Raw genomic sequence first — 26,327 nt, 5'->3', positions numbered from 1 at the left:
CTTTTTCACTTTATTGACCAAATGGTGAATAACTATCCAAAATAATTGTTGGCACAAAACCTCCAAAAGAAAATAGCAGAACTACAGTGGTATAAACGTGATCGCTGCTTCCTGAACAGATAAAATCAGTTAATGATCGTATATGTATGCAAGTAGCAGGCGTTTCAGCATAAACCAAATGTGCATACCACCATCAGTTCAACCTTCTGAGGTCACGGCCAACAACCGCTGCTTTCTCCATGCAGGGCTCATGAAAAGCCACTTTCTCCCTTCATGCATCAATAATGGCTGTGAGGTCAAACGTGTGGGTGACGAGTCAAATGCCGGCAGGGCCGATCACAGAGGGAGTCTGAGGGACCGTAGGTACATCAAAGACCGGCTGCAAACGGAGCGATGACTCAGAGCTGCCACTAAAGTCCCCATTAAAGTCACAGAAAAGGACCTTCAGTGGGCAAACATGAAGAGAGGTAAGCGCCTAACCAGATGCAAACAGTCCCGGGTGAAAACATATGAGGACCAAAACGGTTTGGAGGAAAACACAAAGACAACAAAAGACAAAATCAACCTCTTAGCAACACTCAATTCACGAGGTCCTGCACATTAATAGAAAATCTGACCAACACTTTTAGGGTGGTACGGATGGAAACACTGAACATTGTGCAATGGAGGCACAGTTGTAATGGTGGACCTCATAAATGAGTGGGAGCTGGAAAAAGTGTGAGTCAAGCATGAGGAATGACACAAGTGGCCTTTCTACTGACAAGAAAACTGATGGCAGCACACTGGCAATAAAGGCATAACAGTAAGTGAGAATAATATAGTGGATAAGACAGAGATTTATGTTTAAAGTTTGTGGTTTATGTTCCAAACAAGGGAAGCAAATCTGTCTGGTCAAAATCGGCGCACAAGTGGCTCTCATCCAGCCAAAACACCAAGCAAATGGTAAAAATGACAAAGAAAGAAATGTATTTATTACACAGCTTTCTTAAAAGTAGCGGATCCCATGCAACACTGAGACCCAAGCTGAGATGTCTGTGACGCTGCCATGGAACCTCGCAAACTTATTACTACCAAATTAGCATTCGCCTCAAATCCATGCTGTCAGGGTGAGTTTGTAAAGGCATGCTCAAAAGGATGCAATATTCAACAGTTATAGATGCATTTTACAGATTTCACTGTATTTCGCATTACTAAAACCGAGTCCAGCCAACTCAAGTCCTTTATTTATCACACACAACAATTATACCTGGTATATTTTGCAGTGAATTGCTTTCAGTACATGTTCTGTACTGAAACAACAGTTTTTATAGAATAAAAGAATACGAAATAAAGAAAAAGTTAAAATATAGAACACAAATATAGAAAATAGCACACTATATTACAATAATAGTAAAAGAAAGTAATACATACAAATGATAAGAGAGAAATAAAGATAAATACATAAATATAGGTAGACCAATGTCAATAATTGGCTTTATGTTAAGATTGTAGTAATTTTTGGAACGAGTTAAGTTTTGGAAAAATATAGATGTTTTCATCAAGTATACTCTGTGCCACAACAGAGAAAATTTAAATTCAAAGGTTATTATGGCAGTATTTCGCCAGTCTGGGCCATTCAAGACTCAACTGAGCTGCATTTGGCCCCTGAACTAAAATGAATTGGACACCCCTGCTCTACACTAAATGCATGTGCGTGTGTGTGTGTGTGGAGGCAGAAGTGAGTCAATCTCCATGTCTCGCCATGAATGTAGGTTAGCCTGTCGAGTTTCCTGCCAGAGCTTCATTGATCATCGTCACGAATCCCAGTTAAACCACGAGACACTGCAGCGAGCTGGAAGAGGTTTTCTCTCGAAAGGGGAAGCCACATCACTCTTATAATGTAGTGAGATTGTCTGTTAGTCGTGAGTCTTACTGATGTGGGTAAGCAAGCAGTGCATAAAGAGTTGATCATCGTCACCTCTTTATCATATCCACTCTCCACGTTTGCGCACTCTGCAGAATCGTGTGTCGACCTGTGTCGGCTCACTTTCAAGAATGTGGAGAACGCAAACGCACTCAAGTACCTTTCTCCTTCTCGAGCGTTGGAAGGAGAGGCCACGAGGCCCGGCGTAGTCACAGCCGCAAGCCCCAACAGTGAACCACTTTATAGACGGGGGTGGAGGGCAGGTATGAGGAAGAGAGTGGTGGTGAAAGAGAGAGAGAGAGAGATCCCTCCAGCTAAGGATGATCCGGTTGTCAGCCACTAGCATGTCAGAACTTCTTCAAATGACTGAGGACTAAAGTAGAAACAACCTGCGTTCAAGAACTGGGCTTACAAAGGAAGCAAAAGTGTATTGAAAAAAAGAAAGAAAGGTGGAAAAGGTTGTAGAAAACACCAAAAACACAGTTAAGGTTATTTGATAAGACCTCAACTTCACCTGCAGCCCTGAAAAAAGGCTGCCAAAGGAGCGTCACGCAGAGAGGGGCTTCATGCTCAGCTGAGGGACTAGAAATTGGCCTTAACAAAGTGGATTATCTCAGAGTGTGGAGAACCGCTTGGCATGTACAGACGGGCGCCTGTGTTCGTGGATTTCTGCCGGACTCTCTGGCAGCCTGCCCTCGCAAGCCAGTGGAAGGATGAGCGTCCTCTGGTTCCCGATTTGTAGGATAAAACTACTTCTTTGTGAGCACACATTTAGTTCTTAAGAGTTTTGTTTGTACTACGAGGTTGTCTGTCAGGGGGACGACTGAGCTTTTCTTCCAGGTTGCACTGGTCTTTTTTTTTTTTAAAAAAAAGTCTCATTTTGATTTCTAAGCTGGACTGAAGTGTCAAAATGTTTGGATTCTATACAACTAGTGCATTAGAAATCCTTCTGATGTCAAACACTTGATTCCACTTGACGTGTAAGAAATATTTTAATCACGAAAGCAGTAATAATAATAAAAATAAAAAAAAACAACGGAAGCTGGTGTCGCCGGCTGCTTTAGCTCGTCTTTAAAATGACTTCTGGCTGTTTTCCACACACTGCCTCCGACTCCAGGCTGTGAGGCGATGTGGCAGCATGAGGAGTAGCCTCGGATAGAAAACTCCCAGCTGCGATTACTTCGATGAGCGTGCATATTCTGCAAGGTCGTTCAGATAGGCACGCAGGAAGGAAGAGGGCAGGAAGGTATGCGGGTGGGAAAACTGGTGTGATTTGGCATTGACAGTATTGCCATTTCACCCAAACATGTTTCCAACTCAAGAAGACAAGAGATACTGGGTTTATGCGAGTGAGGCCTTGTGCCAATCCAAATAACTTAATATAATGATTTGTAGGGATGCATTGATAAGAATACCAGTATCAGGTCCGACATTGCACGGGTTATTCATACTCGTATAAGATCCCCGATACAACCCGGAGATTATCACTTGATGTCATCTGTCAGCAACGTCAACAGCAAGGAAGACAAGAGAGGATGAACAATGTCAGCGGTTTGGCGCTTATTTAATGACAATGACAATGCACAGCCTTCGCACATAGTTTGTGTATGGAGTATACATTAGGTTTAATGGCATTTGATAAGTACTTGTATCAGTACTCTGTAGTGACAAGTAATTGCAGTAAACCTTTAAAGAATTTGTATCTGTGAATCCATAATGATTTCCCTTTAATTGCTCTTTAAACATTAAAAAAAAAAGGTTTATTTCAAGGTGCTGGGGGTTTAGATATGCACCGTCATTCAACTTGACATGACAAATCCTTCTACTCCTTCTAATCTCAGTCTTCCTTAATACATTTACTCATGCATCATGTGAGATCGCGCACAGACTCCCTACAATTTCATAATCAAGAACAATCAGTGGAGGCAGAGAGAACATTCGACAAACCCGACAGGTAACAAGACACTGCGTGATTAGACTTTGTATTCACTGAAACCCCACTGCCCTTTAAAAAAGGCCTCGTTCAGAATACTAACCAGCCACAGAGCCTGAACCTGTATTTCTGGTCTTGAATGAGCAAATGCATCATGTCTGAGACGGTAAAACGGCACAAAAACCTGCTCAAATCAAACCAGTTTAACTGGACGAAAGTGGGTTAGTAGGGTTTCACTGAGGGACAAACTGGACACGGTCATACATATAATAATAACAGTAATATCTATGAGAAATGATGAAGTGCGTGAAAGGAAGAGGAAAAGAAGGTGGGGGGAAAGCAAGTAGCTGTCCAGGAATAATCTACTAATCCAATCTGAAATGGAATTATCACAGGGGCCCTGTCTAAACAGGGAGTTAAGGAGCTTTAATCCTGCAGGAATGGAACTGACAAACTTTAGAGAGCTTATGATCGTCTGAAAAACCGCTGTGGAGGTTCTTTCATGCTTCATCTCAGAGTTTACAAATTACTACAAGCAGGCAACTGTTGAGTAACTGATAACACATGAAGAGCGAGCCCATGCATTCATAGCTGTTTGACAAATATTCAGAGAAGCTTCAGAACGTACATGTCACATGTGGTTAGGCTTCTTATCCGGATAAGAACACCGACTGTTTGACATGAATCTGTACTGCCCGATACTGGTGAGAGTTATTGCAGAGAATTATTATCTGTATGTTTTACGACGACTCTACTTTGGCCGTAGGAATGAGTAACCATGTGCCATGAGTCAAACCAAGAGCTTAAAGTCAGCTGGAATTATCAATAATCATGATAGTAGCTCAACTAAAGCGATCAGAAACTGTCATTTGTGGGATGAGGAGCTGAGTAAATGGATCAAACTCGTGAAAAAAATTGCAAAACATTGTTTGAAAATGCCAAACATGTTCTTGTTTTGAGCTTCTGGTAACTGATTGCAATTAATTATCAGCAACAGTGCGCATGAGCGATCTGCTGCAGTGCTCAGCTGGCGCCTATATTTACAGCATAAGACAAACAAATAGCAGGGTGATGATTATTACTGTCATATGAGCCTCATAAGAGGTTTGATTTTGTTCAAGAGCATTTTAAAAACAACACTGCAATAGACCACCGTTATAGAAAAGAAATTCAGCAAATACTTGCCAAACCATGTTCTGGATAATTCAAAATTAAGCTTCTGATAAGAAAGCCTTGGGCTGTGAACTTATGTGAGTCTCTTTCATCTCCTAAACAGACTCAGGGAAGTTTTGACAGGATACATGACTTTTCTATTCTATTGTGGTCTGACTGCCTTGACAACCTGATTCTTTCCACTACAAAGAGCCAAATCTGTTCCGACGTCATTGTTCTTGTGGTTAAAAAAAAAAAAACCACTATATACTTTCATCTGCATAATGGCTTTGAATGAAGAGGCGGGCAGATTTAAGTCGGCATGAACTTACATCCTTAATCTGACATTGCTGACTCAATCAAATCAGAATTATTATTGGGCTTGGTGAATCATTCATCTGGCAGTCTTAATTATAAAAAACTAAACAGCAATCATTTCAATTTGATTTAAGGTACAAAAAGTGCCTAAAACATAAAGTGTCAAATTACTCAACCAACTCTCAGTAGCAAAGACTGGGTGTGTCCATATTCGAGTTGCATAATCCTTTCCAGCCAAGCCCATTGGGTGCGACTGTGTGAATGAGATCTTGTGTCATGGTTTACACACAATCACACGTTCATGTGTAACTAAAGACTTATTTAGTATTTGGACAGATCAGAAACATAAAATATAAGTTTGCATTAGCCATATGCCATACCCGACATGAGAAACAAGTCTTAAGCTGGGATCATCCCAACACTGATCCACAACCAGGTCTTACAACCATTTCTTAACTGGTTTCTTTATCCTGTGACCTCTGCCCTCAGTGACTCCAACCACACTGACGCGACCAGCCCGAGCGTTGTATAAAGGATTATTAAATGAAGAACTCATTTACTGAAAATGCTGTGACCCACTGACACAGAAGAAACCTTATGTGTTCTCCGAGGAGAAAGAAGGCTTTTGTAATTCAAGACTAAACCGGCCCAACAGCATTGAGCACATTGGAATTTGAGCTGCTGAGATTCACACAACATATACAAGCCATGCGTGCTGCTTTGGAAATCCAGGTATTCTGGAAGCTTACAACTCAGTTTACTGAGGTTTACATTGAGGCAACCTGACCGAAAAACTGAGGGAGATTAGTCAGTTGTGTTGGCTATGGTCCTCCGAGACTCTACAATTTTATTATTCAAGTCCATCCGTTCATGAGGACAGCAAAACAAAAGTCACATTCACCCTTTGACATACATACCAACAAATCAATATTGACGGCTGCCATGCCCAGTGATCAGCCCACTATTGGGAGCGTTTTGAGGTTCAGAGTCTTGCTAAAGGCCATTCCGACATTTGGAGACCTCGCCCTATCAATGGAGTCATCTGTCAAACAGAACTGATAAAAACAAGCAATTTATGTGCCTATATCTTGACAACCCACTAATCTTAACCCCCATCTGGAGGGTGAGCAGGTGGTGTGAACATGGTTCAATCGGAAATGAGAGTGGGGTCGGCCGACCAGTCTACCTCACAGTCTGAAGCAGCTCGGATTCTGATGGGCGGACACGGTGAAAGGCAACCTGACTCAACACATCATTGTGATGTGCGTGCAACAACTGTGAATAATCGCAGAGACTGTGAGGGACCCTCAGTGTAGATGTGTCATAGATTCCAACTCATTTCGAAATTGGTACAGTAGTCAAATCATTCCAGTTGTCATCATCATGTATTCAGATCTCTAACAGTCTGAGAGCAGACACAATCATTTCCTCTGTTAAATCGAGAAACCTATTTGAAGCCAAGTTAATCATCTGCGACACTGAACTTCACCAGAGGGCAAAGTACATAGGAAGATGGGCCTTCCTGCTGAAAAGTGTGAAATTATAGTGCATGCTGTCGTCCAGATAAGAATGAGTACACATGGGCCAGGCCGAAAGCGAGCCTTTATTTATACGGGTCCAGAAGATTACACAACCACACTGCTCACTGTCATTTAGTGGCTCCTCGCATACACATGGTTTGAAAGGGGGCGAAGAAAACCAGTATTCAAACGGCTACTTTTCCTTCTCATGCTGCTGACATACATCGTAAATTTGTAAAACAAAAACAAACAAAAAAAAAACAAAAAACTGTAGAGTCTCTTACTGCAGGTAGCAAGTAATCAAACAGAGAAAAAGATAAGAAAACTACTTTGAAACATGTCTGAATACAGCCGAGTACACTTCATATGTTAGATTTCTCTCATTCTGACTGTGTAAATTACCGTACAGTCTATCTGAACTCCAAACAAACTCCACTGACTCCTGTCTGCCAATTTGCCTCCTCTTCACCCTCTCCACCACCGTCCCTGCTGCCGGGAGCTCGTCTCACCAGCCAGCTGTCCAAACAAATGTTACATAGCCTGCGCTTATGTAATGAAGCGGAGTAAGTGCTTAGCGCATCCTCTGAGCTGTCCTGTCGCATGCCATCATCAGTTCCACGCGTCTCGGGGTGCAACTGAAGAAGCTCCCGTCTGTGCCCTCTGGCCAATAAATCTATGGATTCAGCAGGGGGAAAAAGTAGCTGAATGCCCAGTAATCGATCTTATGGATCGCTGGGTATGCTCACCCTGAATGAATGGACAACAAATGCAAGTCTGCCTCAAGCTTACGAATGAAAGCTGCAAGATCGACTGTCCTGCGTGTGAGAGAGCGAGAGAGAGAAGTGGTGACGGAGGGAGACAAAGACAAAGAATGGAGAGAAAGTAGAGATAGGACAGTCCCATAAGCTCCGAGTGCGTGTATGCCTAAAAGCTTTAGGAGATAACTTTAGTCTCTGCTTGCATGACTAGGACAAAATAAAACACTCCAATGCACAGCAGGATGATTAGTGAAATTTACAACAGGCATAAATCTGAATGAAACAGTGGTGGCATGCATGTGTGCATCTCTTTGCCATTAGTCACAAAATCCAAGACAATACATCGAAGATTGTGCTGACTTGGCAAAACAAATCAAAACAAAATCCTGCATCTTGTACCGACTTTAGAGTGAGCACCTGAGCTCCATTCTGGAGCGTGCAAAGATGACAAAAAAAAAAAAGCCATCTTACCGTCTCATTCTCATCTGGGTACATGCTGTCCTGTGGCTGAGTTACCGCTGCAGAGGAATAACTCTTGTACAGGCAGCTGGTGGCGCTGACGAGGACAGTGATGATGCAGAGAAACACGGCAGCCCCTGCCGAGTCACCGACTCTCTGACTGACATGACATCGTGGCAAACCACATAGTGTCACTCTGAGGCCCCCCCACGCACCGACTCTAATTCACTCACACATCCTTACATAAACAGAGAGAGAGCGAGAGAGAAAGAGAGAGAGCGAGAGAGAAAGAGAGAAAGAGAGGGCGAGCACTGCTCGGTGATGCTCGCTCCCCCCTGAGCTCCCACTGCTTGACCTGCCCTCCTATAATGCCATAATGCTGCTCTGCACAACACAGGATGCTGCGGCTGACATAATAAGCAACATCCGCGTGCCCGTGCCCCCCCCTCCACACACACACACACACACACACACACACACACACACACACACACACACACACACACACACACACACACACACACACACACACACACACACACACACACACACACACACACACACACACACACACACACACACACACACACACACACACACACACACACACACACACACACACACAGACAGATATCCAATTGAAGCTCCCAGAGGGATTAAGAAAAGCCCCGCAAAGTGAGGAACAGTGTGCCCGCACACGCTTGTGCATCTTCTGTGTCTCTAATCAAAGAACTCATACAGAACATAGTGACGGTTTACACACTGGATTATCCCTCATAATCGGCATTTAGAATAGCCGTTATACTTCTGAGAGTTTTTGAAAATGAGTGAAGACTGTGGGTTATGAGCAGTAGATATGACTTGACACACGTCAAGCTCCTTTTTCTGATAAAAAACTGTTTAACAGCAGAAGAGAGAAAAAAAAAGCTGTAAACATTTTCTGACAACTGCTACAGTCTTGTTCAAATTTAGATGGTGTTACATGACTAAACCAGGCATTTATCGCTCATGAAAGTGTTGAGCTGATATCTGACCTTGGCTTGATTGATATACATGAAATCTGGTATCTTTGTTGCTATAAAATCAGCCAAGCTGTTATCAGTTACATTCAGATAGTCACAACAAGGTACTGACTCAGTTTTTAAAATGATCTATGGGACCAGCCGTTAGCCTTCTAGAGAGATACAGATTGCAAAAATAAGCCAAAACGACAGTGAAGATTCATGTAAAGACACTCTTGGGCTCTGGACTGATTTTTAGTGAAGGTTTCTGCTCCAACCTGCGGACGCATCAACACCAGAATTTAGGTGCTAGATCTAAGGCTCTGTCTAAACGATAATGGTACTTGAGACGACTGAAAGCACAACTTTTCGAAAACTCTCCCGCCAATTCTCTATTTAGACAGGGGGAAAACGCCACTTTTCTCAAATGCGGTGCCAGTGCACCATAGCCAGAGGAAATAGTTCTTCTCCACACGTGCGAGTATATGGAGAATAGCAACGTTACATGACTCCCAGTTCATATTCTCCTGGGACTTGGTAGTTTTATAGTTGACAGTCATAATAACAATCCAACTTCATTGTCTGTCCATACCAATGCTCGTGTGCTCCCATTGCTAAAGTTTATAGTGTATTGTTCTCTACACATTCACTACACATGTGTGGTTTCATTACAAAAACAACCAACAGCACCATCTCATAGCCTGGGATGCCAACTACCGTATATCATTTTATGCATTTCTGCCGTTTCCATAGAAATGGACATCGTTTTCAAAACGCTGACGTGTGAACGGGACACTTTTCTGAAACAAAAACACAAAAATGACAGGTTTTCATTTGAAAACTGTGTAAACTGAGCCTAAAACTGTGCGTAAGTGCTCAAATGTATGAACGTGCTTCAACAGCACCACGGCAAATAGGACAACAATATGAGGACAGATTGTTTCTTTGCTTTCATTAAGAATTGCCTAAAGATAGCAGGCAAGAAGTCAGCAAATAAAAGGCGTCTTATATAAATATGACATTTATAAAGTCATTTTAAGAATTGCAATTGCATTAAGTACCCAAATGTAATTACTTGGTCAGGAAATAGGTTGCGTTGGCACATCCATGATCAGAATTAAGGTAAATCAAAAAAGGGAGAAATTTTTTTTAATTTTTCCACTCATTTGCACTCGTTTGACCATCAGAGATGGTCAAACTTTATATCAAGGTAATATTAATCACTTTAAAAGATTTAGAATAGGTATTGGTTTTAGCAGAATTCAAGTGGGGAAAAATGTTTTTTGTACCAGTTCAATGTAACAGTTTCACGTGATCTGTAGACTTGACCTTGAAACACACGACTATCTACACTCCATCAGAGGGCAACTCAGGACCCAACAAGGACCCGAACAAATGCACATTAAACTTTCAATGAGAACAGGATATAACATCTATGAAGATAAAAACTGAACAAATTTAAAACCAGACTACACGGTGCGACACATCCTTTACAGACAATAGACCTCTCTGTGTTCACAGCATACGCTGCTATTTTTGGCGAAGTCACTCTACCTTTTAAATCACTGGTTGTGTTAGATCACTGCAAGCTTTAAATCAATGGGAAGGACAGCTTTATTGCAGTACGGGATTTATGTCACTCATTTTGTAGGTACAGCTCTATTTTACTGGATTATACAAAAAAACATCCCTATTTTCAACTGAACTTTATCCGTCCGACCTTAAAGAAAGCACCTTTTTCCCCCCCCTATTTTTTTTTAATAAAACTGACTTTCAAAAGTCAGACAATCAAGAGGAAAAGGTGAAGTTTAAAAGAAAACATGAAGAAGTGGAAAACTGAAAAACGCAACGTGAGGGTGTCGAACCTGCATTTACCACTGCGTTGTTACACAAGAGCCAAACAAGCAGAGGAGCAGGTCAGCTGTCAGGCTGCCCGAGGCTCTCCCAGGCTGTGTTTGTGTTGTTCCCGGTCGAGAACGATACAGAACAGTGGTCCAGGCCCCTCAGGGCTGCTTCACAGCGCTGGTGATGAGCACACAAACCGACACCGCCACTGTCTGACGGACTCCACTGAGACGCCCTCGTTTTCTCCCCAATGAACTGCTGTTTGCAGACAGTGATTTCCCTGAAAGGAGACATCTGTGGAGTAATCCTGAAGCGCCGTTCCCAAAATGCATCATTATCCACAACAGAGAAAGAGCAATAACTGTATCAAATGCACTGTTTGCCATCACAGGTGCTTGTGCCTTAAGAATTGAAGATATTGTTTGTGAATTTGCGAGCTGCTCTCTGGTGACTCCTGGGGTTTTGTCTTGACTGGTTTGAATTCAACACGAAGGGTATACTTTGTAAAAAACTAGCCGAGACGACGGTGCATGCTGCAATGCGGCAACCTCTTTAAATGAGAGTAGCTGAGCACAAGTGGTAGAAGCCAAACGCACTGCCTGCCTGGTGTGTCAGATAAATGACAGTCCGAGTCCTAATTTCAGAATAATCACCTTCTTCTTTTAGTTCCCATTACACTCACACTCGCGTTTCCACAACATCCATACGTGTTTCTTGTTTCACCGGACAAAGACAACTGCCCAAAGCAAAGTTCCCCCAATGTAGTTGACCTGCCAATTACTTTGTGACACAGATACACCGCAGATCAATAAATATGCATTCTGCTCCAATGCACGTACTTCTTTCATGTGACACTGTAAGCTAATGAAATGCAGTTTGTTTTAAATAAGATCTCATATTCAAGCTCATAGCATTAGCATACCTGGCTTACAAGCAGCTGTAAGCCGAGTCGTTTAACATGAAGAAACTATAAAGAAATTTGGACAGTGTCATTGAAAAGTAATACAGAAAAATTAACATTTTTCTTTCCTACACATGATCACATGAAGAAATCGTTAATGTATACAACAGTGGTTACTATTAACCACAATGTGTCATTGTGCTGACGGTCATCTGGCGGGCTGAATGCTGACCCAGATCTAGGAGATGTGGGGTTTGTGACAGAAGGTCAGCTTTAATCCACAAACAATCTGGCAGGAAGCGTGGCAGAGCACGATAAGGTTCAAAAGAAACATGCCACTGGAGATAGAAATGACAAAACACAACCCAGCGAGTCAAAACGTTGAGGCGAAGGGAACAAAACTGACTTGCTGGCTTAATTTAGTTCACACACTCTTTCTGTAAACAGCCAGAGCAACACTGCCCTTGAGCAAGGCGTGTATATACCGTTGGCATAAAAAGAGAGGAGGGAGAAAGAGAAATAGACGGTTGAGGAAAAGTTGCTTCACAGCAACAGATTGATGCATTATTCATTTCAGTTTTATTACACTTCCATCTGGCAGTCGTGAGCTTGAAAGGTTTTTAGGAGGCGCTTAAAGAGTTCATATCCTCCCACAATCATGTCATTTAATAACCATTTTTAACAGGAATTAACAGCAGGGCAGATGGCCTGGCTGCCATTAACAGATCCTTCAGACAAGAGTATCACAGAAATGCACGTCCATGCATTTCTGATATGAACAAATTCCATCAGATTCCATTGATATGCACAAGTGTTTAAGGTGTGACAGAGACACACACATACACACACACACACACACACACACACACACTCGCACTTCCTGCCACCTTAAGTAATCAAAGAAAGGAGGAAGCGCTTCCCTTCAATCAATCATCCACACTGAGAGACGTTGCAGCCTTTTAGTTGATTACAGCTCTCATAGAGTGACGGGAGTCTGCAGGGCGGACTGTGACTTTTAAACATAATGCACCAGGCAGAAGTAAAAGAGATGCCAAAAAAGAAATCGAGTCAAAGACGTCTGATGCTCAGTTTGGGGGATTACATTAGTGGCTTGCCAGGTCAGTGTGACAACACAGGTCATCCAGAGTGTGTGTAGAGAAAGTTTCCCTGAAGCAAACACAGTGCGACACTTTTTGAAACTCATTATGCGAGGTTATTACATACAGTATTTAACATATTCAGTGTTTCTCACGAGTCCCGGCGGATCATTACGACCCGAAAGGAGGAGGGACACTGAAACGCAGCAGATGAGACGGTGCAGCGAAGCAGCAAATTAAAATACACCCAGATCTTGACAGTGTTTATATTCGGTGGCTTGAGGGAAACATCTGCTGCAGCAAATATGACGTCCGATGTGGCCGCGGGCTTTGAGACGGGCCGAATGCACGGATGTGCCAAGTGATATCACATTTGGAAACCATTTTCTAACTAAGACTCAGGGGATGATGGGTTCACAAGAAACTTAATATGAATGCAAACACTGGTGTGTGTTGCCTTTAAATTTTGTTTCTGATTACATAATAGCTGAAATGTGTTTTTTAACCCCTTTTTCTATTCAAATCCTCACTTAATCTCCTGAGTAGGGAAAAACAATTATGTCAGTCCTCATTGTAACCTCATCTATAATACGAATAGGTCCTTCTAATTTCAATGAAAATGTCAGCAGTTATAGATTAAGATCACGAAGTGCAAAACCTTTAGGGACATCCGTTGAGAGATAATAATAAATGGATGATAAATTAATCAAATTGTTGTAATTTGTTGTAAAGGGGACAAGGAACTTGGGCACGGACAAAGTGGAAGACAGGAAGTCAGCTTATTACCGCCTGCTTGAGGAGTGGAGGAAAACAAAAACTGTGTGAAAAAAAAAAAAAAAAGGCAGCTGGACACAAAAACACAGAACTGCAGCACTCCTTTGATTTGGCACTCATTCATGCCCCTCCTGCTTCGACAGTCACCATTTCTGCCCTTTTCCCTTTAACAAAACGCAGTGCAGAGGAAGCAGAGAGGGAGAAAAAAATGAGAAAACAGAGATTAGGAAGAGCATGTTGTGTGTATTTTAGGAGCCTTTGACTCACACCTGAGCTGTTGTCAGCGGCAACATCCTGCGGCGACGGAGGGAAAACAAACCCCACCATGGCAGAATGCTTGGACATGTGAGTCCATGAGGAGCGGTGTTGGCCCAGAGGCTAGAGAAGCAGACCTGGAATCGGGAGTTTGCAAAGATTCAAATCCCACAGTGGAAATGTCAAAGCTGTTGGTCCCCGAGCATGACCCTTGACCCCTACCAGCTCCCGAGAGCGCCTAGATGTCACTGTCCACCGCAACCCAGAAAAAGGAGGGATGAAATGCAGAAAAAAGAAATTTCCCCATAAAGTATGATTAGTTTTAGTTGAATTTACTTTAATTTAAGAGTCTGCAAAAGAAACACCAGGAAACCAGGACAAAAAGGCTTCAATAAGGCTATGTTGTCAACTGTTTCTAAATATTAAGTTTCAGATTGTTGACAATAACTAATTATATATTTTAATTGAATGGAGGAATTTTGTTTGTGCACATTTCGATCTCTTTTGTAAACATAAGGTAATTCAACCTGAATTCAAGCTGTTTTTCTGTATTGTTCCCATTAAATTTAGCTAATAAGTCATCAAAAACTAACTACAGTACATAGCTATATAAAAAACGTTCAACAGGAAGACTACAAATATCATGAAATCAATATTTCAAGGGTGTAGATATAACTGGACAAACAGTTTTTAATGCTACTCTCAGTTCGGAACGGCGCTTCTAATTGTTCTATCAGCTCTGACAATAATAGAAAAATCACAGTGCTTCTTTCACACAAAACCAAAACAAGCTCGACGACTTTGACCTTTGTCCTGCCATTTAAGAAGCACACAGGCTGGATGAGGATGGAAAGAGCTCCATTGTAGACTGGGCTGCTTTTAGAGAATATATCAACTTGTTGTATGTGCTCACTACCAGATAACCTTTCACACGCACGCACGCACGCACGCACGCACGCACGCACGCACGCACGCACGCACGCACGCACGCACGCACGCACGCACGCACGCACGCACGCACGCACGCACGCACGCACGCACGCACGCACGCACGCACGCACGCACGCACGCACACACACACACACACACACACACACACACACACACACACACACACACACACACACACACACACACACACACACACACACACACACACACACACACACACACACACACACACACACACACACACACGTCAGAATGTGAAGCGTCGTACTGAAATCAGCGCATCTGAAAGCAAAGGAAACCTGTTGTTTCAAAGTGGAAAAGGTCGAAAAAGAAAAACAGTGGCATAATCTTATTGCCTTATTACTGGCTGCACTGTTCGACGTAGATCTCATAAACTTGGGTGCGAGTCCGACTCTTGCGTATCGAGAGCTAAAATCACACCAAGGCCACATTTAATCTCACTAATTTTGGTGGATGTTGAGACTTCCTGTTTGATAAAAGCCGTATGGCTCTCGTAAAAAAAACCTCACAGGTATGCGAGGTTGATTGGTGAACCGTTACACCCAGGCTGCAGCGGGCTCTCGGGTTACTTCCACTCACAGTTAAAAGAAGCTGGAGACTTCGGGACTGGAAGCAGCCGGTGTGAATGTGAGTGAGCGTTTGGCGCTTCGTCTTAACACTGTCCAGAGATTACCTCGATGTCGGCTGGGATACACTCCAGCCTCCCAAGACCTAAATGATGTTTCAACGAAAATATATCTGCATCACTGCAGATTGATTTCTACATTCTTATTCCGCAGGAATCTGGGTGAATAATTCCATAACAAATAATCTGGACACTGGATTAGTCTATTAGAAATCAGCCCCTCACGCTCAAACCACTGATGCTGTCTGAAGCCCAGACTGCTTCACCCTTCTTCAGATTTGGTCAAAATGACTGGAAAAGCTAAAAAAGAACAAAGAAGCATCTAGGTTGATAAATGCAATAGACAAAACATCCGCCCAGGAAAACGACAGTAGTCTGCCAACAGAAACGACAGTCTGAAGGTCAAAAGTGGCTGCAGCACATATTTTCCCAAAGGTTTCTGCATTTGTTGGCTTCGTTCTAAATACACATCTACTGAAACAAGACGATTTACCTGGAGATGTTCAGTGGAAGAGCTGCTCAGTTCGTCTCCGGATTCAGAGTCGTTGGTGCGCCTCTCCTCCCCGGCGGAGTCACAGTGAGTGTTGTCCACGTCCAGCGGCGCCCGGACCCTGTCCGGCGAGCGGGCTCGGGCGCGGGGCAGCGTGCTGGACCCGCCTTTGTGAGCGGGCAGGGGTCCTCCGCCGTGAAGCAGGATTTCAGCCAGAGCTCTGTCGTGGTCGGTGGGACTGGCGGGGGCGTGGGGAAGCTGGGGGTGGTGGTGGTTAGAGTCCCTGCGCTGACTCGGGGGGCTGAAGTGACCCGAGGAGGCCGTATTTGCTGAGGGAGAACGCCGGTAGGTGGACTCCTGTCTGTGGTGGTTCTCAGCGGGATGCTCGTGGGCTCCCAGATCCAGACTGGTCGGTTTCATCCAGATCGCGGCTCCGCTCTGCGGCGACGTGTTGCCTGCAGCGTGTCCCGAAGCATGTCCGATGGGTTTCGGAGGTGGCATGAGGGCTTTGCGGACTTCCCGCACATACTGAGCGGGCACGTAGAAGGCTTTAGTCCCCGCCTCTTTCTTCACCTGCCACCAGTCCTCGTTGGATTTCTTGACCAGCATGTAACATTCCCCCTGCCGGATGGTAATGAGCCGGTCCTTGTTTGTGTACTCGTAGTCGTACTCCACTTCAATGTACACCTCGCCCGGGGCGATAGGCAGGTCTGCCATGACGCCTCTGACCGTCCACCAGGCAAGTTCACCGCAACGGGAAGACGATCATCACCATGGCTTCACCAGCAGGACTGTGGAGACGACAAACACAGCTTAGCATCAAGACACACAGATGAGCATTCCGTACTCTTGTCATATGTTACAACCCAATTAATGGGTGTCAAACGTAAGGCCAATGGGCCAAAACCGGCCCGCAAGAGGCTCCAATCAGGCCAAACCACCAAGCAAATTGTAAAAGTTTCACACCGTCAGGGTGAGTTTGTAAAATCATGAATTTTGGAACACGTAGCAAAATTTTTTCATTTTCCTTCGAAATGGGAGCCACATTTGTAAAGAACGTGCATTTGTAGGATGAGTGGCAACAATAATTTTGCAGGTCTGCTGTCTGAGAATTTGTCGCAACCGTCTCTGCTGGACTGTCGTTGGGTGAACTTTTTATTTGAAAGCTGATGAAACAAGACATGTGGACCATTTACAAATAATTTGTCGAACTCATCCCACAAAGGCCAGATCCTACTAAAAAGAGGTGAACAGGCTTTCAAAACAGCAGGATTTTTCACTAAAAAGCAAGTTTTCATAATTATACATCATATTTTGACATATTTTAATTTGTGGTCAAGGTCAAAAATGACCGTTTATAGTCATAACGGTTTGAAACTCTCAGGGTAGATACATCTGAGAAGATTTTACCCCCTTTCTGTATCTCTTATGCAACAAAGACGCAGCCAACTGTGTCTTTCAAAGCCTAATTCCCTGCTAACCCAATCAGTACAGACAAAGAAGATCCAAACGGAGGAGATTTAATCCCCCCACCTCAGACAGACAGAGGGGAGACACTAAATATGAGTCACGCTGTCTTCTTTCCTTCGCTCTGCCATTGCTCGGGTCTTCTCCGCACTGAAGGCAGCGAGTCCAGCAGCGGCTGAAACATGTCGACTTGTTCCCATGTTGAGCGGAGATTAGTGCAATCACACACATAGTTTCCTGCTGAAGTCACATGTGTACACACACCAGCTCTTACAACATGAGGCGAGGCTGCGGCAAACCCTGACCAACCCTTTGGATTGTCTTTTTTAAAAAAAGCCTATGTAAATAATCTTTCATTGATGACTCTCAGGCAGGGGTGTCATAGACGTTTTAGTCCATGGGGCCACAAATGGGTCAATTTCATCAAGAGTATACATGATGAAAATGTCTATATTTTCACAATATCAAACAATTACTAACAAACATTTGATCTCAGGACTCAAAGTTGTATTGTATCTGCAATTCTCTAGAAATTTTATCAAAAAATTTGGGGTTTTCAGTGAAATAATATCCATTTGCTTGGCTTTGTGGGCCGGATTGGCACCTCTTGTGGACTGAATTTGTCCCACGAGCCTTATGTTTGACACTCCTGTGCATTTTCTGACAGATACTAAGAAAATCTAAATAAATCCACCTGGCTGGGACATAATAAGACATCCTCAGATGGCTTGATCCGTGTCAGGGTACCAGCTGCAACACATAAATGGTCACTATAATTTACCATGTAGTTATTGCGGCTCTTTGATTTTCACAGGTGTCCAATAATTTCACCGTTTCTAACATCCCACAGACATTAGACAGCATTTACTTAGCAATTGATTTATTGTGCTGCTTTAGTTCAGCGCTGTTCCCATAAAACCTACGGCTTGAACAGTAAATGTGGGGATGCTTGCAATTCTCCGATAACGCCGCCGCGTCTCTGCTTTCCCTTCAGTGGTGCATTAGCTTAATAAAGATCTGTGATTAGGTGTGATTAGGCTAGCAGTGCCGGGATTACTCCTGATGCAGTGAGCGGCGGGATAATATCTCCACAGCTTAACTCGCTGGTTCGGGCTAACTGTCACCGAGGGAAGCCTGAACAGTGAATCCATCAGCCGAGCAGAAAGTCCATTAGCCAAATGAAACAAAGCGCTGCATCTGCTGCCGGTGCAAGGCGGCACGCTGAACAGAGAACAACAGGCTGGTGAGGCTTTAGACAGGCGGATGTGTGGAACATGACAGAAGGCAGCAGCTTTCCTTGTTAACCTGTGACCTCTTAATGCTCCAGGCCTGTCTGAAATGATTTTTTTTCTTTTTTATATCTGATCCTTGTGTTGAAGACGTCTCGGCTTCTGTAACAGCGACCAACGTTTTACTGAATAATCACCCACATTTCACTTTACAGTTCAGATCAATACAAGAGCATTCTTTGTCGAGACGACAACTTTTTCAAGTGAAAATGGGAAATTTGGTCGGAGCCACTGAAATGCAGCATTTTGAAAACAGACCCAGTCTCCATGTAGGCGGGGGAAAGTGCTCCTTTTCCGAAACGCTGCTATAGTGCATGCTCAGTAGATGGACAATAACAACAATGGGGGCACCCAGAGTGTCATGACTCCCAGTCCAGATTCTCCTGGGACTTGGTAGTTTTATAGTTGAAAGTTACAGTAATAACAATCCACTGAACTCGCCATTGTTAATGTTTATAACAAATTGTTCTCTGTGCGTGTGTGTGTGTGTGTGTGTGTGTAGTTTCATGCCAAAAACAACCAACGGCACCAACTGGTGGCCTGGCATGCTGACTGCACCTGTTTTCAGCGTTTCTCCCATTTCCGTGTAACCCGACATCATTTTCAAAACGTCGCCGTGTAAACATGAACTTTTTCCGAAATGAAAACGCAAAATCAAAATCTATCTAATAAACAGGCTGAGGCGAACTTCACTACCAAAACCGACAACAGAACATACCAAAGAAATTATGTTTGCTTTTATGAGCTTATCTTTACAAGTTTTGAATGAAAAAAATATATAATTTAGCAGGAAGAGGAGCATTTTTTCAACAATCTATGTTTTCAACAGCCACCAAAGTATATTTTCATGACCATGAACATTAAAAATCATAGATTATCATCAATCAAAATGTATTTGCTTGTTTTATTAAGGCCCTACATTCCCCAAAAAGCCATATAATCTCCTTCCGATTTGACCCGGTATCAGGACTTTTCTTTATCAGCTGCAAAAGTGTCATAATGTCTTTTCTGCTGTTTCTGAGCAGATGACTACATGAGGCAATCCCAGTAGGGGTCAGTGGACATCTTTCTGGGCCGGTTAGGTCGAGACGACAGGAAAAAGTAAGCGAGGAAGAACAAACAAACAGGAAAGATTGTGTTTTGCTGGATTCAGCCGGAGCTTCAATCTCTCTCACCAGCTCGGGGAGTAAATAACTGGGAGCAAACAGCACCTGCTCATTCTTCACAGTCTCCGTTCTTGAAGCGCTCCTTGGATGGAGAGACTACTCAAAGTGGATAGGAAATGAGTTACTTAAGTCCTGCAGCAGTTAGATGAGCTTCAATTTCCTGTCTTCTTTGCATAATATTTCCCTTTTGGTTGTTTTCAGACTTTTTACTTATCTTTAACATCCAACCATGGTTTTAATTTGCAGTTCGTCTGAAATCTGTTCATGAAAATGGAACAGATATATAATGTCCCCCGTGGGAATCTTGTAGTTTCATTGTTTACAGTCACAATAACAACAATCCAACATGATCGTATGTCCATACGAATGTCCGTGTATTCACCATTGTTGTTGTGTATAGCGTATTGTTGTCTGTACACATGTGTGTGTGGTTTCATGACAAAAACAAACATCACCAACTCTCGGTCTTGCATGCCAGCTACAATCTTCAGCATTTCTGCCATTTCCATGCAAACAGACATCGTTTTTCCAAAATATTGCCATGTAAACACCAAACCTTTGGACAAAGGGACAACATCCTTTCTAGAAAATGATGACAACAGGGGAAGTCAACCTTTTTACCTTTTTAAAACATTCCTCGCTCCCAATTCATCTTTAAAAGTTCTAGTTTCAGGAGTTATAATAATATGATAAAAAGCTGCGTCTGAAGTTCCCCTTGTGAATTGAACCCGGCAGCCTCATTACTCTTATTCTTCCAGCTGAGAGGCATCGCCATGAGTAAGTACCTGAGGGTTGTTGTCTCTTTCACTTATCCCTGCCTAGATTAAGCTCCACCTCAGCATCGCCACTTAGCAGACAGTGCAAATCTGCTCGGAGTCCAATCAGCACAATCAGAGTCGGCACCTTGATTTAAAGCAATGGTAATAAGATTTAAGAGGGGGGGGAAGCTCGGTAGACAGACGGGTAAAAGGTGCGAGACGCCACGGCAGGTTCTTGGTGTTATGAGCGAGAGGCTGAGGAGGGAACATGCGTGTGAAGAATCTGCCAGTGTCAGCACACGTAGGAAACACACCCTCGCATTTTCTCCCGGTCTCAGCACAAGTGGAAGCAGTGGCATCTTGGGAAGTTTCAATACCAATATTTCGAGGTGGCCGTATTGTTCCTTTGCAGGAAGTCTCACATGACTCCTCTTAGCAGTTTCTATCCCGAGTCGAGCGGCAAGGCGTTACTTTAAGTGAGTAATTTTTAACAGAAAGCAAATCTTCTCTCATTTCAGAGGTATTTAAAGAGGCTGGTGAGAGATGGCCATCAGCTGTACTTTAAATATTTAGCTGTTCATAGTCCTTTCCACAGCGAACTGACATAGTTGTTAAAGCTGACGACAGTTTAATGGCAGTAATGTTTCTTGCTGCACGGCGGTGTAGTGTTTCGCACCTTCAGTTCACAGCAAGAGAATCTCCAGTTTGATTCCAGGCGTTGGGACATTACTGTATTAAAGTCTGCATGTTCTCCTTGCATCAGTATTATTCCTCCAACAATCCAGAAACATCTGATTGAAGCTAAGTGCTCGACAGCTAAATGAAAAACTTCAATAAACTTGCTGTATGCTTTGTGGCCGAGCATTTACTAATAATGAAACTCTGGAGGAGGAACACGGTCGACCAAAAATAAAAACCCAGCGTGAACTCACTCGGCCAACAACAGTTCCAAACTCAAATCCACCACCAGATATTGAGTTGAAATGTAATCCGGCGGTGCTTTAAAGCAGTTTCCAACATCAGGATCTAGCAGAGCCACACAAGTAGCACACTGTGACCTTCACAAGCAGATACACCAAAGATAGGCCCACGCTGCCCCCAAAAAACAGGCTGGATTCATCACAGGCTGTCCCAGTTAACACGCCTCTCAACCCGATTCTCCTCGATGCTCAACTCCCCACGGTCCTCCGCGACCGTTATAACCACCGTGTGCCACACTTCAAACCCTCCACAGGCAGCTTGGGCTGGCTTGAAACAAGTCGATGGTATGAGAGGAGACACAGAGCAAAGAGGAAAACTGATGTCCATCGTGAAAAGGTGAAGCTGCAGCTCTCCTCTACCAGGACACAGACGTGCTTAACATGAAATCACTGGATCTCAACTACAAAATACACACATGTTATCACAGGATTTAAATGAATACCCTGTCCGTTTATGATATAATCTAATCTACAGATGAGAAAGATTTTAAATGAGTCAGTTCATCTTTAACCTTTAGTAGAACACAAATGGATATTTTCAATACAATTCTAGGCTAAAGATACACAATTACATGCCAATAACACTTTCGAATCTGTTGCAAAGTGGTGTAAAAATGAAGAAAAATCACATATATTTCAGCATATCTACTTGAAAGATTATGGAAAAAGACTTTAGCAGTGTTTAATGGTTATCTCTACAGCATTGGGTGTTACTGTCCTACAAGAAAATGTACTTGACTTACTAAATGTATTGAGTGTATTAAAACAGTCAGTCTCTGCAGTTTCCTGTATATGTGAGCAATCTGTTGCACAGAATTGGAATATTATGTTAATGAATTATTATTGTTGTTTTTACATTACATTATACATACGCTACTATATGACATATAGACTATATTATAGTCAGTTTGCCACCGTGAGCTTGGAAGACAACGTCAAGAGTTTCATCAATTATTATTAATTTACGAGTTAAATATTTAAAGTCAACACTTGTGAAGCAAAACAGCAAGTTTATGATTATATGAGATATAAGTTTTATCAATGCCATAAGGTAGAAATTAAAGAGTGCATGAAAACTTTAAAAGGAGTAAAACACCTGATCTGTTTAAAGATCACACCTTCAAATAAGTGTTTCTTAACTTTAGCAGCTTTAAGAATAGTTCTGATCCTGGTGTTTTGTCATATATCCCTGTTTTGTGTGGTAAAAGTGTTGGTTTTAATCTGTTGCTAACGTTAGCTCGCTAATTAGCTTCCTGGCTACAACATTCCTCCGTGTCCCAAAGAAGCTCCGCACCTCCGCCTACCTTCACCTCCGAAAACAAACGCACCCCCGGTGGCCCCGACCGGCGGTAACTTTCCCCGACCGAAGTGGAACTGGCAGCGGACTTGTCAAGTGAGTTGGTCCAGCGTCTTCTCCGTGTCTTCCTCCCGTGTCCCCGTCCCGTCCTCTCCCGACCGGTGTGCAGCCCGCCGTGGTGCTCTTCTCCCCGCCCGCCTGCCCTCAACAACTTCACCCAACTATCACCGAACAAAGCTTTTCCATCGCGAGGAGGTGTCACTCCGCTGGGAAAAATGACACAGAGTTGTTTCCGGTCCCATGCGTGTGTGCGTAAAAAAGAAAAAAAAAAGTGTGACCGTAGCAACCGGTCTTTGAAAACTATCCTTTAAAAGTCGATTTTTAAGAAAAAATTTATACATTTCTGTTTTGAGAAAAAGTGCACTTGTTTGCTTGTGTAAATTGTTGATTTTATTAAAATCGCAACGACATTATTATGTTTTTGATTTAAGTTTCTAAAAAAGCTGAAAATTATACAGAGTGAGAACTCGTGTCTCATTCGCCCTCTGTGGTCTGAACCCGCAGGTGCTGCGGACCGCAAACACGGAGTGCGCTCTCCCTGGCGGCAGAGACAGGGAACTACAACTACTTCGTAACTATTTATTTAACAAAATATATTAATGAAAAAAACACTAAAACTGGAACTGATGCCAGAAAAAAACTAAACTTAAAAGGTACAAACTAAAAGTTCATATAAATCAAATTTACGTTTAAGATACTTAACAAAGAAATCTTGTTTTTGTTGAGACTAATTTAAATGTTTTGATAAGAAAAAATAACGTCCATCTAAATGGGATTGTAATTTATTTTAAATCATTATGAGGCAAAATTTTCATTCCTGAAAGAGCGAGCCACCTGTCAACAGAGTTGTAAACAGTTCTGAATATATTTGTACACAGGTATCTCTACAGTTAAACTGCATAAATTGACCTGAGTTACAATTAGATCTGCTGATATAAAAAAAAAAGGTGCAAAAACTACTTAAAACATGAGGCCATTTTCTCGCTGTGAGCTGACGTATTTCTTTAATTCACTTTCATGTTTTTATTTAATTTCTTTCCAATATTTATTCCCTTTATTTCTAATTTGATCATTAATAGTCTTTTATTACATTTTCTTTACATTTCATTTTCAAGCTGAGGACTTCTTTTTATTGGGCAATTTGTCACTCATTGTTTTAATCATCTTTGCCAAAAAACTGCTTTTCCTTCATTTGTGTGATTGCATCTCTTTGAAAAACATGTACTTCTAACTGCATTAATGCATTTTGTCCAATACGTCAAATACACATTAGTCAGACAGCAGTAAACTAAGTGAAAGAGGTGAACAAAAGGAGTTAAAAAGCATGAATTTTGAAAGCTTTTCTACAGTCTAAAAGCCTGTCTGCACTTAAAACAAATATCTTGTCTCTTAAACTTGTTCTGGACATTTATTTCTCTCATCAGTTCTTCTCAGGTGTTACTACTGTTTTCCTTTTGTGTTTCATCCCACGAGGTCCAGGAAGCGTCGACTTAAAAACGGGCTCTAAATGATAAATCCCCCCCACCCCCACCCCCACCCGAGTTAAAATGAATCGCAGGCCGGACACAAGGAGTGTTTTCTCATAATTATTTAATCACACATACATTTACATCATGCAGTCAATCCAAAACTGTGATCTCGTTAACTTCCCGCCTCCGTCCACGTCAGAGCCCCGCTATTTGTGTCCCAGTTCATCCAGGAATGATCCAGTACCTTTTGTCCACCGACGGATCCCCAAAACTGTCCTTTTTAAAATTGACCAACTATTACACAGTAATAAAAAAAGTGGCTACAATTTTGTTTTCCTTAATTTAGAATTAATGCGAAGAAAAAAAAATAAAATAAAAATTTAATTTAGATACACACAAGTATTTTTCGCTGTATTTATTGACTATTTTTTTCCCCATTTCGTATCCAGTTTTGGTGAAAGGTCAAAGGATAAACATCTCGAGGTCCATGCTGCAAAGTCTTAACTAATCTAGGAGATTACACAGAAGGTATAAACCGTCTCAAAACACACCAAACACTGTCCTGTCGAGTATATATGTGAAGGAGGGGAGCTACTCCTCCCCGTAGGAAGTGATTACAGTTGTATTTCACGTCCATTAATGGGCTTCATACTTTATTTATTTTATTTTAGGAGTGTTTTCTGAGTGCAGACATTGTGGAGAAAGTGCTAATGAAGCGAACTTTACAACCTCTGAGAAACTCCGGATCCGATCCCGGCCAAAACAACGTTTTCCGCCCGCCTTTCCCCAAAAAAAAAAAAAAAGCTTATCTGGATATTTTCAGAAACGATTTGCATCGTATTGCGTCGTCGCCTTTCGGAAAAAGCGACGAACGACGAAGCCTTCCGGGACTTAAAGAGAGGAGAGTTGTGTGGCGGAGTCGCACCCGATCACGTCGATATTCAGTGTAACTTTACAGTATATTGCACTTGCACAAGGTGTTAGTGTTCTCATGCCGGGGTTACGGTCACCACAAGCTGTTTGCCGATGCAACGGGGCGGCACAAGGGTAAAGAAAGAAAAAAGAAAAAAAAAAAAGTCAGGATAAGAATCGGAATAGAAATACATGAAATACGACGAAACACAAAATAGATCCTAATCCCCTTCCTCTTGGCTAGTTTCCATAAAATAGTTCCTTCCTCCGGATGATGACAGAAGATTATTGTGCAATTTAAAAAACAAACAAACAAAAAAAAAAAGGCCCTGCGCTTCCTGATTGGCTGATCAGTGGCAAGGATCTGAGCGATCAATCGATCGATTGACTGACACCCCCCCCCCCCCCCCCCCAAGGGACAAATCTACACCGTCTATGAAAGAGAGGGAAGAAAAAGCAACAACATACAGTACGTAAAAACCCAGCGCAACACGTCACTTTCTGCAAATTTACAATCAAGAGGGGACGGGAGGAGAGGGGAGGCGAGGCACCCTTGAAAAGACATCGTGACACAGCGGGGATTAGAGTTGACAACAAAAAGAAAAAAGAAACAACATAAAAGGTCCTGAATGAAAGAGGAGACGAGCGAGTGTGTGACGGGGCCTCTCGGTCTGTGTGCAGAGACATAAATAACTTCCATTAACATCAATATTAACCCGTGAGGAGTAAAAACATTTAGCTATTTAAAGAAAGAAAGAAAAAAAAAAGGGGGGGGGGGGGCTTGTGTTAACCGGATCATCCTCCTCATCCTCGTCTTCTTCTTCTCCTCCATCCTTTTACATTCTTCACATCTGACGTCACCAAGAACGAGTATAGCTTTTCATTTTTAACTTAATGATAAAAACATTGGCCTCCACAGGTATTTA

The 26,327-nt window shown here is 42.6% G+C and overlaps 1 protein-coding gene across 7 annotated transcripts in view; it reads right to left on the bottom strand.

The window, feature by feature from the left end:
- LOC308113292 (rho GTPase-activating protein 12-like) overlaps positions 1–23,193 on the bottom strand; it is a 45,500-nt gene extending 22,307 nt beyond the window's left edge. For 5 of the 7 annotated variants that reach the window (XM_080469439.1, XM_080469441.1, XM_080469442.1 and 2 more), the window contains exons 1-2: positions 22,968–23,193; positions 16,007–16,794 (exon numbers count right to left, since the gene is read on the bottom strand). In XM_080469439.1, coding sequence (XP_080325565.1) covers positions 16,007–16,720 — 714 coding nt within the window. In that variant the 5' untranslated portion in view covers positions 16,721–16,794; positions 22,968–23,193. The remainder of the gene's footprint in view (positions 1–16,006; positions 16,795–22,967) is intronic. The other 2 variants (XM_080469440.1, XM_080469444.1) reach the window with 2 other exon arrangements.
- Between the last annotated feature and the right edge of the window lie 3,134 nt (positions 23,194–26,327).

This window comes from Lipophrys pholis, assembly GCF_963383615.2.
Source record: "Lipophrys pholis genome assembly, chromosome: 1".
Classification (NCBI taxonomy): Eukaryota; Metazoa; Chordata; class Actinopteri; order Blenniiformes; family Blenniidae; genus Lipophrys; species Lipophrys pholis.
The sequence above is the reverse complement of the archived record's forward strand: the minus strand, read 5'-3'. Positions and strand labels throughout refer to the sequence as shown.